This window comes from Pristiophorus japonicus, chromosome 14 (genome assembly GCF_044704955.1).
Source record: "Pristiophorus japonicus isolate sPriJap1 chromosome 14, sPriJap1.hap1, whole genome shotgun sequence".
Classification (NCBI taxonomy): domain Eukaryota; kingdom Metazoa; phylum Chordata; class Chondrichthyes; family Pristiophoridae; genus Pristiophorus; species Pristiophorus japonicus.
Genome location: NC_091990.1, coordinates 100775589 through 100790447, shown reverse-complemented (window position 1 = coordinate 100790447; position 14859 = coordinate 100775589). Strand labels below are relative to the sequence as shown.

The window sequence follows — 14859 nt, the reverse complement described above, 5'->3', positions numbered from 1 at the left end:
TGATACATTTTCAGCCTGAAAGACAGAAGAAAATAAGTGACTGTTGGGTAACCAAACTATAATTTCCTCATTTTTCTCTTTCTCCACTGGTGCACCGAAACACTCTTTCCCTCTCTAACCCTCTCAGTTCACTCTTCTCCATTCAACCCGGCACTCTCTTTGTCCCCCCCACCCCCATCTCAGTTCAAGCTGGTACTATCCTCCATTCCCCAGTCCACAATGACATTCTTCTTCCTCCCCCCCACCTCCCATTGCAGCTTCATGCTGGCATTTTCATCTACGTTCCCCTAGTTCATGTTGGCATTTTCCTCCCTTCCCCCAACGCGCTACTCTCAGTTTCTCCCCTCTTTCTTTCTGCTATTAAGAAAGGAGGGAGAGAGAAAACGGAGAGACCAGTTAGCCTGATATCAGTAGTAGGGAAAATGCTAGAATCTAAGGATGTGGTAACAGGGCACTTAGAAAATAATAATGGGATTATGAAACAGAAATCATGTTTGCCAGAGTTTTTTGAGGTTATAACTAATAGAATAGATAAGGGGGAACCAGTGGATGTGGGGTATTTGGAATTTCAGAAGGCATTGTATAAGGTACCACAAAAGAGGTTATTAAACAAAATTAGGGCTCATGGGATTGGGGGTAAAATATTAGCACGCAGTGAGGCTTTGTTAACGGACAGAGAGTAGGAATAAACAAGTCATTTTCGGGTTAGCAGACTGTAACTAGTGGGGTACTGCAAGGATCAATGCTTGGGCCTCAGCTATCCACAATCTATATCAATGATTTGGATGAGGGGACCAAATGAAATATATCCAAGTTTGCTGATGATACAAAGCTAAAAGAAAGAAAAAAATAAAGACTTGGATTTATATAGTGCCGTTCATGACCACCGGACATCTCAAAGCGCTTTACAGCCAATGAAGTGGAGTGTAGTCACTGTTGTAATGTAGGGAATGTGGCAGCCAATTTGCGCACAAGCAAGCTCCCGTTAACAGCAATGTGATAATGACCAGATAATTTGTTTTTTTGCTATGTTGATTGAGGGATAAATATTGGCCAGGACACCGGGGATAACTCGAGGTGGGAGTCTAAGTTGTGAGGAAGATGCAAAGGAACTTCAAGTGACTTCAAACAGACTAAGTGAGTGGGCAAGATCATGGCAAATGGAATGTGGTTATCCACTTTGGTAGGAAAAATAGAAAAGCAGAGTATTTTTTTAAACGGTGAGAGATTGGGAAATGTTGGTGTTCAGAGGGACCTGGGTTTCCTTGTATACGAATCACAAAGTTAACATGCAGGTACAGCAAGCAATTAACAAAACAAATGGTATGTTGGGCTTTATTACAAGAGGATTTGAGTATAAGAGTAAAGATGTCTTACTATCATTATATAGGGCCCTGGTGAGACCACACATGGAGTATTGTGTACAGTTTTGGTCTCCTTATCTAAGGGAGGATATACTTGCCATAGAGGGAGTGCAATGAAAGTTCACCAGACTGATTCCTGGGATGGGGGGATTGTCCGATGAAAAGAGACTGAGTAGACTAGGCTATATTCTCTAGAGTTTAGAAGAATGAGAGGTGATCTCATTGAAACATGTAAAATAGTTACAGGGTTTGACAAAGTAAATTCAGGGGGATGTTTCCTGTGGCTGGAGAGTCTAGAACCAGGGGGGTCACAGACTCAGAATAACGGGTCGGCCATTTAGGACTGAGATGAGACGAAATAGCTTCACTCAGAGGGTGGTGAATCTCTGGAATTCTCTACCTCATAGGGCCGTGGAAGCTCAGTCATTGAGTTTGTTCAAGACAGAGAGCAATAGTTTTTTGAGTATTAAGGGAATGAAGGGATAGAGTGATAGTGCAGGAAAGTGAAGTTGAGGTAGAAGATCAGCCATGATCTTATTTAATGGCGGAGCAGGGTTGAGGGGCCGAATGGCCTACTTCTTGCTCCTATTTATTATGATATTGGGCCGATAATTCCAGCCTCTGTGAGAAGTGCACACGAACCCAGCGAGGCCTCGCAAAAGCTGGTTTTCGGGGTGCAATGCACATGCGCTGGAAACCGGCTTTTCCAATCTGTCAATTATCTGTCATTATGATATTACTCTTTGAGGGAGCTTGCTGTGCGCGCAAATTGACTCTCGCATTTCCTACATTACAACAGTGACTACACTTCATAAAGTACTTGATTGGCTGTAAAACACTTTGGGATGTCCGGTGGTCATGAAAGATGCTTTATAAATGCAAGTCTTTCTTTCTTGAGTATATATTCACCAGCCTCTGTGTAAAGTAGTTAAATCTAAACTAACTATTCACCTTCCCGTTCATGAGATTTTGTGATTATGCCAAGCATTATTAGGAATCAGCTTATATATGCTTCTAAGAATCTTGAATATCTAAATGAAGTCTGATCTGATGCACCTTTTCACCATAGAATCATAGAAACTCACAGTACGGAAGGAGGCCAATTCGGCCCATCATGTCTGCGCCGGCCAACAAAGAGCTTATCCAGCCTAATTTAACTTTCCAGCTCTTGGTCCGTAGCCCTGTAGGTTACGGCACTTCAAGTGCACATCCAAGTATCTTTTAAATGTGGGTGAGGGTTTCTGCCTCTACCATCCTTTCAGGCAGTGAGTTCCAGACCCCCACTACCCTCTGGGTGAAGACATTTTCCCTCATATCGCCTCTAAATATCCCCCCAATTACTTTAAATCTATGCCCCCTGGTTATTGACCCCTCTGCCAAGGGAAGCAGATCCTTTCTAGCCAGGCCCCTCATAATTTTATCATCTTAGGCTGTCCCTCGAATCAAGGATGACTGGCTTCCACTTCACAAAGTTCACAGGTATTTCAATGGAGGACCTAAAATTCCAGGTCCCGAACTAAATCTTGAAGGATGGAAGATGCCTGTCCGTGGATTTTTTTTAACGTGTGTTGGCCGTTGCACACCAGCCACCACACGGACTTGACAGAGCTAGATCTTGGTCCAGTGACAAGGATTAACCAAGACGACTGGAAACCAGCTCTGCTGCACGGACCTAGTGCGCACACATAGCGCCGTGTGGGCTGGCCCGTGCTGCCCCTGGGCCCTTACCTCTTCTGGGCCCTGAACTCGTGCCTCTCCTGGGCCCCGATCACATCCCTCTATGAACTCTCGCCGCTCCTTCGCCCCGACTTCACCACTCCCACTCTACCTGCCCACTCTCCAATCACTGACCTGGATCTTGGTGACATCCCTCTTCACTGCCGTAGCTGTCTTCTCCAGCACGTGCTGCTCCCTGATATGGTACGCTGCCACGCTGTTCCTTACGTACCACGGCCTGCTCCAATGGTGCTCAATCAGGTCTCTCCTTAGCCTCCTCCGTTCCAAAGAAAACAGACCCAGCATCTCTAATCTTTCCTCATAGATAAAATTCTCCAGTCCAGGCAACATTTGTAGTTTCCAGTCCTTTACTTCAAAGTGCAGATGACTAATCTATTTAGTTGCCCATCTTGGCACCATCTCCAATGTCAGGATCTCCCACTGAGTAAGTATTTAGAATTTTGCAGAAAACTCCAGGTGGGTCAGGACAAATTAATGATCAGTTCCTGAGACTTATTCCGTATTGCTCTGGCTTAATTTAAACTCTCATTGTTTATTCCTCTTTCTCAATCGTATTACTTTGCACTTTTCCATTTTAACATCTCCTAAGTGCTGTTTATCTATTGAATCTGTTATCTTCTCAAAGGACTCTGATAGATTTGTCAGACATGATGACCTCCCTCCCATGAAGCGATGCTGACTCCCTCTTTCTCCAGATGATTCATTTTCCCTCCCTCAGGATGTCCTCTAATGTTTGACCTACTACAGATGTCGGGTTCACTATCCTGCAGTTCAGAGGGTTATCTTTATGCACCTTTTAATAAATTGCCGTTATGTTCACACTTCTCCAATCCTTGAGCATTATTTCTGCTTCCAGTAGTTTTCCCAGAGATGCTCATCAGGAGATGATCAACTTCATTCAGTTGATTATTGGGTACTGTAGTGTAGTGCTTATGTTACTGGATTTGTTTGAGAATTTGAATTTACTTTATAAAAATCTGGAAATAAGTAAAGAACTGATATTAGTAAAACTGTCCATGAAGCTGTCGGATTGTAGTGATATCTTGACTGGTTCACTAATATCCTTTAGGGAAGGAAACCTGTCGTCCTTACCCGGTTTGGCCCACATGTGACTTCAGTCCCATGCCAACATGATTGACTCTTCACTACCCTTTAAAGTGGTCTAGCAAGCCAATCAATTGTATCAAACCACCACCAGCAGTTTAAGGCGGCCCACCACCATTTTCCTGGGACCAGTAGGGATGGGTAATAAATCCTGTCCTTGCCAGCAACACCCACATCTTGGAAATGAATTTTTGTAAATATAATTAAGTACCCCGCTATACAGTCCTTTGTTTCACCTCTTTCTTTGGTGGTATATGGTTATTATATATTTTGGCAAGTGTTCCATTGTTCCTCTGTATCCCTTCCTTTTAATTATGTTTTTCACTTTGGTTCCCTGTTTCCCCCTTATCCCTTCAACCCTCTGTTTTGCTCTTCCCATTCTCTATTGTAAACTTCACTTTAAACTCAGCTGTATTGTGTTTGGTTTCTGAGATACTTTATAACTATAACACTTTGTCCTGTCCCATGGTGTATCAGGCTCAGTTTCATTCTCCCCTACCCCCACAACTCTGAACTTCCTCGCTCTTAGTTTGTGTCCCTTAATGTGTGAGGGAAAAAGGTGCTTCTAATAAATCTCGCTTAGGCTTATTGATTTTAAACCTTTGTCCTCTAGTTCTGTACTTAAATAAAGTATTGTGCTCACATCTTTGTTATCCGCATCTCTCGGCACTTTTAAGACCTGGGATTGCTTGATGAGACTGTGCAGATTAGGTATGCCAAAAAGGGACCTACACAGTCCCATGCAATTACATGGGGTAGTATTTAGTTATGGATCTAAACTCTGCGATGGCTCCTATATACAGCATCTTCCCTACCGCCTCTGCAGATAGATGTCTGTCAGTGGGAAGCACTGATGGTCCAGACTGGGCCGCATCCATCAGAAGAGCAGAGTCCGACTGGAATAATGGGACCTCAAATATAGATCTCTCAAAAAAAACAATCCAATTGGTGCTCTTTTGTTACTGTTACAAGAGCAGACAGCCCATCAGTACATTTTAAAAGAAAGTTCAGATAAGATGACTTTTGTGGCAGTCTCTGGGCATGCCCTTTGCCATGTACTCACCATTGCTGTCAGTTTTAAGCTCTTTGAATGTTGTGACCTCCCTCAGATATAAGGAGTGTACCCAGTAAAAAGGGAACTGATCGTGTCAGAACCCTTTAAAGGTCGACCTGCCATAGGGACCCCAATAAAGAGGTAGGTATGTAGTTGGGACTCTCTAGCGACTGGTGAGTTGAAATGTTAGAGCTGGCATTCAGTGTTGTCAACCACTTAACAATCAGATCTGTTGTTAAGTGTAAGACCTAACTGAACCTTCTCGCCCATCCAACTGTTGAATATCATCTAATAGCAGCCGAACCAAGTCCTCAGAATGGTCAGTGATCTTGCTGAGCCCAGTTAGTGCTCCAATCAGTGTCGAGTGAACCCATCTGCAGTGCAGTTCAAGCCAACCCTGTGAAGGGCACAGCGTTTAGGCAGGGGGATGGCTGATATCCAGTTGATTCTGAATGTGTCTGCTTGCTCCTTGTATAGATATCTAATTAAACAGCGGGCGAATGTTGCAGCCGTGAACAGTGAGGGGGAGCTGCCTATTGACATTGCCCAAGGCGAAGCTATGGAGAAGTTGCTGAAAGCGGTCATTAAAAAGCAAGGTAAGAGCTCCGTGTAATCAGGCAAGACATTGGTGAGAAGTCATTGCTTCACAATTGAATGTGTCTCTCCAAGTTCATTTAAATGGTAAAAAAACTATCTAAATGAACTTGGAGAGACACATTCCCAACTGTGGGCAAAAATATTGGCTTTAGAACTGTTTGGTGTAAAGGAACAATAAAAGTTCTTGGAACCTTCTTTGTTCTCTATGACTCAGCTACTCAATTTTTGTACCAGCTGAGTTCTCGGGCGCGTAGTCAACTGACATTAATCCAACTCCTTGGGCTGTTGGATTCAGTAACTATTCCAAGCTTGCACCATGGCCTCCTTCATACCCTCATGCCCCTCGCCCAAGTACATCACAAATCCAGGCAGCCATTTTGGTAAATGACTTCGAGGTAAGTTAGCTCACAATTTCTCTGTGATGGTGGTGATTGTATACCTCTGTGCCAGAGTGGATAAAAGAAAGAGATGCTTGCATTAATATAAAGCCTTACCCTCTCTCCGTTCTTTCTCCAAGTGCTTTGTGTGCCATGAATTACTCTGAAGAGCAGTCAAATGTTTTGCTAACTGCAATAGTGATGTAAGAATCTCTAACCATATCAATTGGTGGTGGTTCTGGCACAGATTTTGACTGAATCCTGATTGTCTCAGCAACAAGTAGCAAAGTATTAAGTTTTGCATGTTTACTGTGACACTGTTCCTTTGCATTCATGGGATGTGGGCGTCGCTGACATTTATTGACCATCTCTCGTTGCCCTTGAGAAGGTGGTGGTGAGCCGTCACCTTAAACCGCTGCAGTCCGTGTGGTGCAGGTATTTCCCACAGTGCGATTAGATAAGGAGTTGCGGTATTTTGACCCAGCGACGATGAAGGAGCGGTGATATATTTCCAAGTCAGGGTGGTGTGGAACTTGGAGATAGTGGTTTTCCCATGCGCCTGCTGCCCTTGTCCTTCTAGGTGGTAGAGGTCGCAGGTTTGGGAGGTTCTGTCAAAGAAGCCTTGGCGAGTTGCTGCAGTGAATCTTGTAGATGGTACACACTGCAGCCACGGTGTGCTGGTGGTGGAGGGAGGGAATGTTTAAGGTGGTGGATGGGGTGCCAATCAAGCGGGCTGCTTTATCCTGGATGGTGTTGAGCTTCTTAAGTGTTGGAGCTGCACTAGTTCAGGCAAGTGGAGAGTATTCCATCACATTCCTGACTTGTAGATGGTGCGAGGAGGATGCTGTGAGGCTGCAGAGTGACTTGGATAGGTTAGGTGAGTGGGCAAATGCATGGCAGATGAAGTATAATGTGGATAAATGTGATGTTATCCACTTTGGTGGTAAAAACAGAGAGACAGACTATTATCTGAACGGTGACAGATTAGGAAAAGGGAAGGTGCAAAGAGACCTGGGTGTCGTGGTACATCAGTCATTGAAGGTTGGCATGCAGGTGCAGCAGGCGGTTAAGAAAGCAAATGGCATGTTGGCCTTCATAGCAAGGGGATTTGAGTACAGGGGCAGGGAGGTGTTGCTACAGTTGTACAGGGCATTGCTGAGGCCACACCTGGAGTATTGTGTACAGTTTTGGTCTCCTAACCTGAGGAAGGACATTCTTGCTATTGAGGGAGTGCAGCGAAGGTTCACCAGACTGATTCCCGGGATGGCGGGACTGACCTATCAAGAAAGACTGGATCAACTGGGCTTGTATTCACTGGAGTTCAGAAGAATGAGAGGGGACCTCATAGAAACATTTAAAATTCTGACGGGGTTAGACAGGTTAGATGCAGGAAGAATGTTCCCAATGTTGGGGAAGTCCAGAACCAGAGGTCACAGTCTAAGGATAAGGGGTTAGCCATTTAGGACCGAGATGCGGAGGAACTTCTTCACCCAGAGAGTGGTGAACCTGTGGAATTCTCTACCACAGAAAGTTGTTGAGGCCAATTCACTAAATATATTCAAAAAGGAGTTAGATGAGGTCCTTACTACTAGGGGGATCAAGGGGTATGGCGAGAAAGCAGGAATGGGGTACTGAAGTTGAATGATCAGCCATGAACTCATTGAATGGCGGTGCAGGCTAGAAGGGCCGAATGGCCTACTCCTGCACCTATTTTCTATGCTTCTATGTTTCTATGGTGTAAAGGCTTTGAGGAATCAGGAGGTGAGTCACTTGCCAGAGAATACCTAGACTCTGGCCTGCTCTTATTGCCACAGTATTTATATGGCTGATCCAGTTAAGTTTCTGGTCAGTGGTGACTCCCAGGATATTGATGGTGGGTAATTTGACAATGGTAAAGCCATTGAATGTCAAGGAGTGTTGGTCAGACTTTCTCTTGTTGGAGATGGTCTTTGCCTGGCACTTGTGTGACACAAATGTAATTTGCCACTTAACAAACCTGAATGTTGTCCAGAACTTTATGCGGGCACGGACTGCTTCATTATCTGAGGAGTTGCTGCTGGAACTGAACACTGCAATCATCAGCGAACATCACCACTTCTGACCTTATGACAATGGGAAGGTCATTGATGAAGCAGCTGAAGATGTTTGGGCCTAGGACCCTGCCCTGAGCGATGCCCTGGGGCTGAGATGATTAACTTCCAACAGCCACAGCCATCTTCCTTTGTGCTAGATGTGACTCTAGCCAGTGGAGAGGTTCCCCCCTGATTCATTGACTTCAATTTTATTAGGGCTTCTTGATGCCACACTCAGTCAAATGGTGCCTTGATGTCGAGGGCAGTCACTCTCACTTCACCTCTGGAATTCAGCTTTTTTGACCATGTTTGGACCAAGACTGTAATGAGGTCTGGAGCTGTGTGGTTCTGGCAGAACCCAAACAGAGTTTCGGTGAGCAGGTTATTGGTGAGTAAATGCCGCTTGATAGCACTGTCGACGACACCTTCCTCATTTTACTACTGATGGAGAGTAGACTGATGGGGCAGTAATTGGCTGGATTGGATTTGTCCTGCTTTTTGTGGACAAGACATACCTGGCAGTGTTCCACTTTGTCAGGTAGCTGTACTGGAACAGCTTGGCTAGAGGCGCGGCTAGTTCTGGAGCATAAGTCTTCAGCACTATAGCTGGGATGTTGCCGGGGCCCATAGCCTTTTCTATGATGGTTGCAAATTCTTTAGCCTTGTCTTTACACTCTCGTGCTAGGCTCCGCCATCGCTGAGGATGTGGATGTTCATGGAGCCTCCTCTTCCCATTAGTTGTTTAATTGTCCAACATATCTAGTGTCTAGACGTCTAGCTTCTTTGCATCTAGTGTACATTATCCAGATTTAAAGTTCATTCTTGGTTGCTCCCTCATTAAATATTGCGAATTGAAACTCTTAACTTGACACGTCCTCACCATTTCTCCTTTTCTCTTTAGATGACCAGGTATGGTGGAAGCACTGGTCATTCCTCTTAACTATCTCTTCATTAACAGTTCTGAAGGGCTGTATCCTTTTGCTAGTGTGGGATATGATAGCAGACCTATGTATGGATCTTGACATTTGCTGAGCAGGTTATTTATCATATGCACTGCTTTCTCCAACTCACTATTGGGGCTACTTATAGTGTGAACAAATCCTAAACTCTGCAGATATTGATTTCAGATGTTCCATAATATTTTGTGACATGATCCGAGTCAGTAGTTATGTGAAATGTTGACAGTAAGTGTTAGCTTTACAGCTGAATGGATCTGACCAACTTTCAGGCAGAGCAGATCATTTCATCAACAGGATTTATTGTTTTCTCTTAACAACTAATCTGAGCAATAATGGCAAAGTGTTTACTTTGTTGGGGAAGTCCAGAACCAGGAGTCACAGTCTAAGGATAAGGGGTAAGCTATTTAGGACCGAGATGAGGAGAAACTTCTTCACCCAGAGAGTGGTGAACCTGTGGAATTCTCTACCACAGAAAGTTGTTGAAGCCAATTCACTAAATATATTCAAAAAGGAGTTAGATGTAGTTCTTACTACTAGGGTGATCAAGGGGTATGGCGAGAAAGCAAGAATGGGGTACTGAAGTTGCATGTTCAGCCATGAACTCATTGAATGGCGATGCAGGCTCGAAGGGCCGAATGGCCTACTCCTGCACCTATTTTCTATGTTTAGCCAGGCCACCATACAGCCTGTTGAGCACACGCATTTCCCTATGCCTTGATAATCCAGTGCATACTTTCCACCGATATCTTGGGTTACAAGGACAGGAGAGTCACTGTGCCTCTTGAGAGCAATTCATCTTGCTGCGATGATTCACTTTTCGCGGCCCAGTATAATTGCAGTCTACTTGCCAGTTTACTCTGCTCTGGCTTGAGCAGTAGTGCAGGAGGGGGGGATTCAAATTCCTGGGACATTGGAACCGGTTCTGGGGGAGGTGGGACCAGTACAAACCGGACGGTCTGCACTTGGGCAGGATCGGAACCAATGTCATAGGGCGAGTGTTTGGACGTGCTGTTTGGGAGGAGTTAAACTAAAATGGCAGGGGGATGGGAACCTATGCAGGGAGACAGAGGGGAATAAAATGGAGACAGAAGCAAAAGATAGAAAGGAGAATAGTAAAAGTGGAGGGCAGAGAAACACAAGGTAAAAAACAAAAAGGGCCACTTTACAGCAGAATTCTAAAGGGTCAAAGTGTGTTAAAAAGACAACCTGAAGGCTCTGTGCCTCAATGCGAGGAGCATTCAGAATAAGGTGGACGAATTAACTGCGCAGATAGCAGTTAACGGATATGATGTGATTAGCATCACGGAGACATGGCTTCAGGGTGACCAAGGCTGGGGACTCAACATCCAAGGGTATTCAGCATTTAGGAAGGATAGACAGAAAGGAAAAGGAGGCGGGGTGGCGTTGCTGGTTAAAGAGGAAATTAATGCAATTGTAAGGAAGGATATTAGCTTGGATGATGTGGAATCGGTATGGGTGGAGCTACGGATACCAAAGGGCAGAAAACGCTGGTGGGAGTTGTGTACAGGCCACAAATAGTAGTTTTGAGGTTGGGGACAGCATCAAATAAGAAATAAGGGATGTGTGCAATAAAGGTACAGCAGTAATCATGGGCGACTTTAATCTACATATTGATTGGGCTAACCAAACTGGTAGCAATGCGGTGGAGGAGGATTTCCTGGAGTGTATTAGGGATGGTTTTCTCGACCAATTTGTCAAGGAACCAACCAGACAGCTGGCCATCCTAGACTGGGTGATGTATAATGAGAAGGGACTAATTAGTAATCTTGTTGTGTGAGGCCCCTTGGGGAAGAGTGACCATAATAAGGTAGAATTCTTTATTAAGATGGAGAGTGATAAAATTAATTCAGAAACTAGGGTCCTGAACTTAAGGAAAGGTAACTTTGATGGTATGAGGCGCGAATTGGCTAGATTAGACTGGCAAATGATACTTAAAGGGTTGACGGTGGATAGGCAATGGCAAACCTTTGAAGACCATATGGATGAACTTCAACAATTGTACATCCCTGTCTGGAGTAAAAATAAAACTGGGAAGGTGGCTCAACCGTGGCTAACAAGGGAAATTAAGGATAGTGTTAAATCCAAGCAAGAGGCATACAAATTAGCCAGAAAAAGTAGCAAGCTCCGGAGGACTAGGAGAAATTTAGAATGCAGCAGAGGGTTTAATTAAGAGGGGGAAAATAGAGTATGAGAGGAAGCTTGCCGGAAACATAAAAAATGACTGCAAAAGCTTCCATAGATATGTGAAGACAAAAAGATTAGTGAAGACAAACGTAGGTCCCTTGCAGTCGGATTCGGGTGAATTTATAATGGGGAACAAAGAAATGGCAGACCAATTGAACAAGTACTTTGGTTCTGCCTTCACAAAGGAAGACACAAATGACCTTCCGGATGTACTAGGGGACCGAAGGTCGAGTGAGAAGGAGGAACTGAAGGATATCCCTTATTAGGCGGGAAATTGACGAGATTGAAGGCCGATAAATTCCCAGGGCCTGATAGTCTACATCCCAGAGTACTGAAGGAAGTGGTCCTAGAAATAGTGGATGCATTGGTGATAACTTTCCAACAGTGTATCGACTCTGGATCAGTTCCTATGGACTGGAGGGTTGCTAATGTAACACCACTTTTTAACAAAGGAGGTAGAGAGAAAACGGGTAATTCTAGACCGATTAGCCTGACATCAGCAGTGGGGAAAATGTTGGAATCAATTGGGTGCAGGACATTCTGAAATAGGAGGGAGAACAGCCAGTTGTCGTGGTGCACATTGGTACCAACGACATAGGTAAAAAAAGGGATGAGGTCCTACGAAACGAATTTAAGGAGCTAGGAGCTAAATTAAAAAGTAGGACCTCAAAAGTAGTAATCTCGGGATTGCTACCAGTGCCACGTGATAGTCAGAGTAGGAATCGCAGGATAGTGCAGATGAATACGTGGCTTGAGCAGTGGTGCAGCAGGGAGGGATTCAAATTCCTGGGGCATTGGGACCGGTTCTGGGGGAGGTGGGACCAGTACAAACCGGATGGTCTGCACCTGGGCAGGACCGGAACCAATGTCCTAGGGGGAGTGTTTGCTAGTGCTGTTGGGGAGGATTTAAACTAATATGGCAGGGGGATGGGAACCAATGCAGGGAGACAGAGGGAAACAAAAAGGAGGCAAAAGCAAAAGACAGAAAGGAGATGAGGAAAAGTGGAGGGCAGAGAAACCCAAGGCAAAGAACAAAAAGGGCCACTGTACAGCAAAATTCTAAAAGGACAAAGGGTGTTAAAAAAACAAGCCTGAAGGCTTTGTGTCTTAATGCAAGGAGTATCCGCAATAAGGTGGATGAATTAATTGTGCAAATAGATGTTAACAAATATGATGTGATTGGGATTACGGCGACGTGGCTCCAGGATGATCAGGGCTGGGAACTCAACATTCAGGGGTATTCAACATTCAGGAAGGATAGAATAAAAGGAAAAGGAGGTGGGGTAGCATTGCTGGTTAAAGAGGAGATTAATGCAATAGTTAGGAAAGACATTAGCTTGGATGATGTGGAATCTATATGGGTAGAGCTGCAGAACACCAAAGGACAAAAAACGTTAGTAGGAGTTGTGTACAGACCTCCAAACAGTAATAGGGATGTTGGGGAGGGCATCAAACAGGAAATTAGGGGTGCATGCAATAAAGGTGTAGCAGTTATAATGGGTGACTTTAATATGCACATAGATTGGGCTAGCCAAACTGGAAGCAATACGGTGGAGGAGGATTTCCTGGAGTGCATAAGGGATGGTTTTCTAGACCAATATGTTGAGGAACCAACTAGGGGGGAGGCCATCTTAGACTGGGTGTTGTGTAATGAGAGAGGATTAATTAGCAATCTCATTGTGCGAGGCCCCTTGGGGAAGAGTGACCATAATATGGTGGAATTCTGCATTAGGATGGAGAATGAAACAGTAAATTCAGAGACCATGGTCCAGAACTTAAAGAAGGGTAACTTTGAAGGTATGAGGCGTGAATTGGCTAGAATAGATTGGCGAATGATACGTAGGGGGTTGACTGTGGATGGGCAATGGCAGACATTTAGAGACTGCATGGATGAATTACAACAATTGTACATTCCTGTCTGGCGTAAAAATAAAAAAGGGAAGGTGGCTCAACCGTGGCTATCTAGGGAAATCAGGGATAGTATTAAAGCCAAGGAAGTGGCATACAAATTGGCCAGAAATAGCAGCGAACCTGGGGACTGGGAGAAATTTAGAACTCAGCAGAGGAGGACAAAGGGTTTGATTAGGGCAGGGAAAATGGAGTACGAGAAGAAGCTTGCAGGGAACATTAAGGCGGATTGCAAAAATTTCTATAGGTATGTAAAGAGAAAAAGGTTAGTAAAGACAAACATAGGTCCCCTGCAGTCAGAATCAGGGGAAGTCATAACGGGGAACAAAGAAATGGCAGACCAATTGAACAAGTACTTTGGTTCGGTATTCACTAAGGAGGATACAAACAACCTTCCGGATATAAAAGGGGTCAGAGGGTCTAGTAAGGAGGGGGAACTGAGGGAAATCCTTATTAGTCGGGAAATTGTGTTGGGGAAATTGATGGGATTGAAGGCCGATAAATCCCCAGGGCCTGATGGACTGCATCCCAGAGTACTTAAGGAGGTGGCCTTGGAAATAGTGGATGCATTGACAGTCATTTTCCAACATTCCATTGACTCTGGATCAGTTCCTATGGAGTGGAGGGTAGCCAATGTAACCCCACTTTTTAAAAAAGGAGGGAGAGAGAAAACAGGGAATTATAGACCGGTCAGCCTGACCTCAGTAGTGGGTAAAATGATGGAATCAATTATTAAGGATGTCATAGCAGTGCATCTGGAAAATGGTGACATGATGGGTCCAAGTCAGCATGGATTTGTGAAAGGGAAATCATGCTTGACAAATCTTCTGGAATTTTTTGAGGATGTTTCCAGTAAAGTGGACAAAGGAGAACCAGTTGATGTGGTATATTTGGACTTTCAGAAGGCTTTCGACAAGGTCCCACACAAGAGATTAATGTGAAAAGTTAAAGCACATGGGATTGGGGGTAGTGTGCTGACGTGGATTGAGAACTGGTTGTCAGACAGGAAGCAAAGAGTAGGAGTAAATGGGGACTTTTCAGAATGGCAGGCAGTGACTAGTGGGGTGCCGCAAGGTTCTATGCTGGGGCCCCAGCTGTTTACATTGTACATTAATGATTTAGACGAGGGAATTAAATGTAGTATCTCCAAATTTGCGGATGACACTAAGTTGGGTGGCAATGTGAGTTGCGAGGAGGATGATATTAGGCGGCAGAGTGACTTGGATAGGTTAGGTGAGTGGGCAAATGCATGGCAGATGAAGTATAATGTGGATAAATGTGAGGTTATCCACTTTGGTGGTAAAAACAGAGAGACAGACTATTATCTGAATGGTGACAGATTAGGAAAAGGGAAGGTGCAACGAGACCTGGGTGTCATGGTACATCAGTCATTGAAGGTTAGCATGCAGGTACAGCAGGCGGTTAAGAAAGCAAATGGCATGTTGGCCTTCCAAGTTTCCACAGGATAAAAAACGGGTGCCC

The 14859-nt window shown here is 44.5% G+C and overlaps 1 protein-coding gene across 4 annotated transcripts in view; it reads left to right on the top strand.

The window, feature by feature from the left end:
* Positions 1-14859, top strand: part of LOC139279999 (protein phosphatase 1 regulatory subunit 12A-like) — a 286266-nt gene that overhangs the window by 110903 nt on the left and 160504 nt on the right. For all 4 annotated transcript variants that reach the window (XR_011596579.1, XM_070899408.1, XM_070899407.1 and 1 more), the window contains exon 3: positions 5737-5855. Coding sequence is in view for 3 of the 4 variants with exons in the window: in XM_070899408.1 (XP_070755509.1) it covers positions 5737-5855 (119 nt within the window). In the remaining variant the exon portion in view is untranslated. The remainder of the gene's footprint in view (positions 1-5736; positions 5856-14859) is intronic.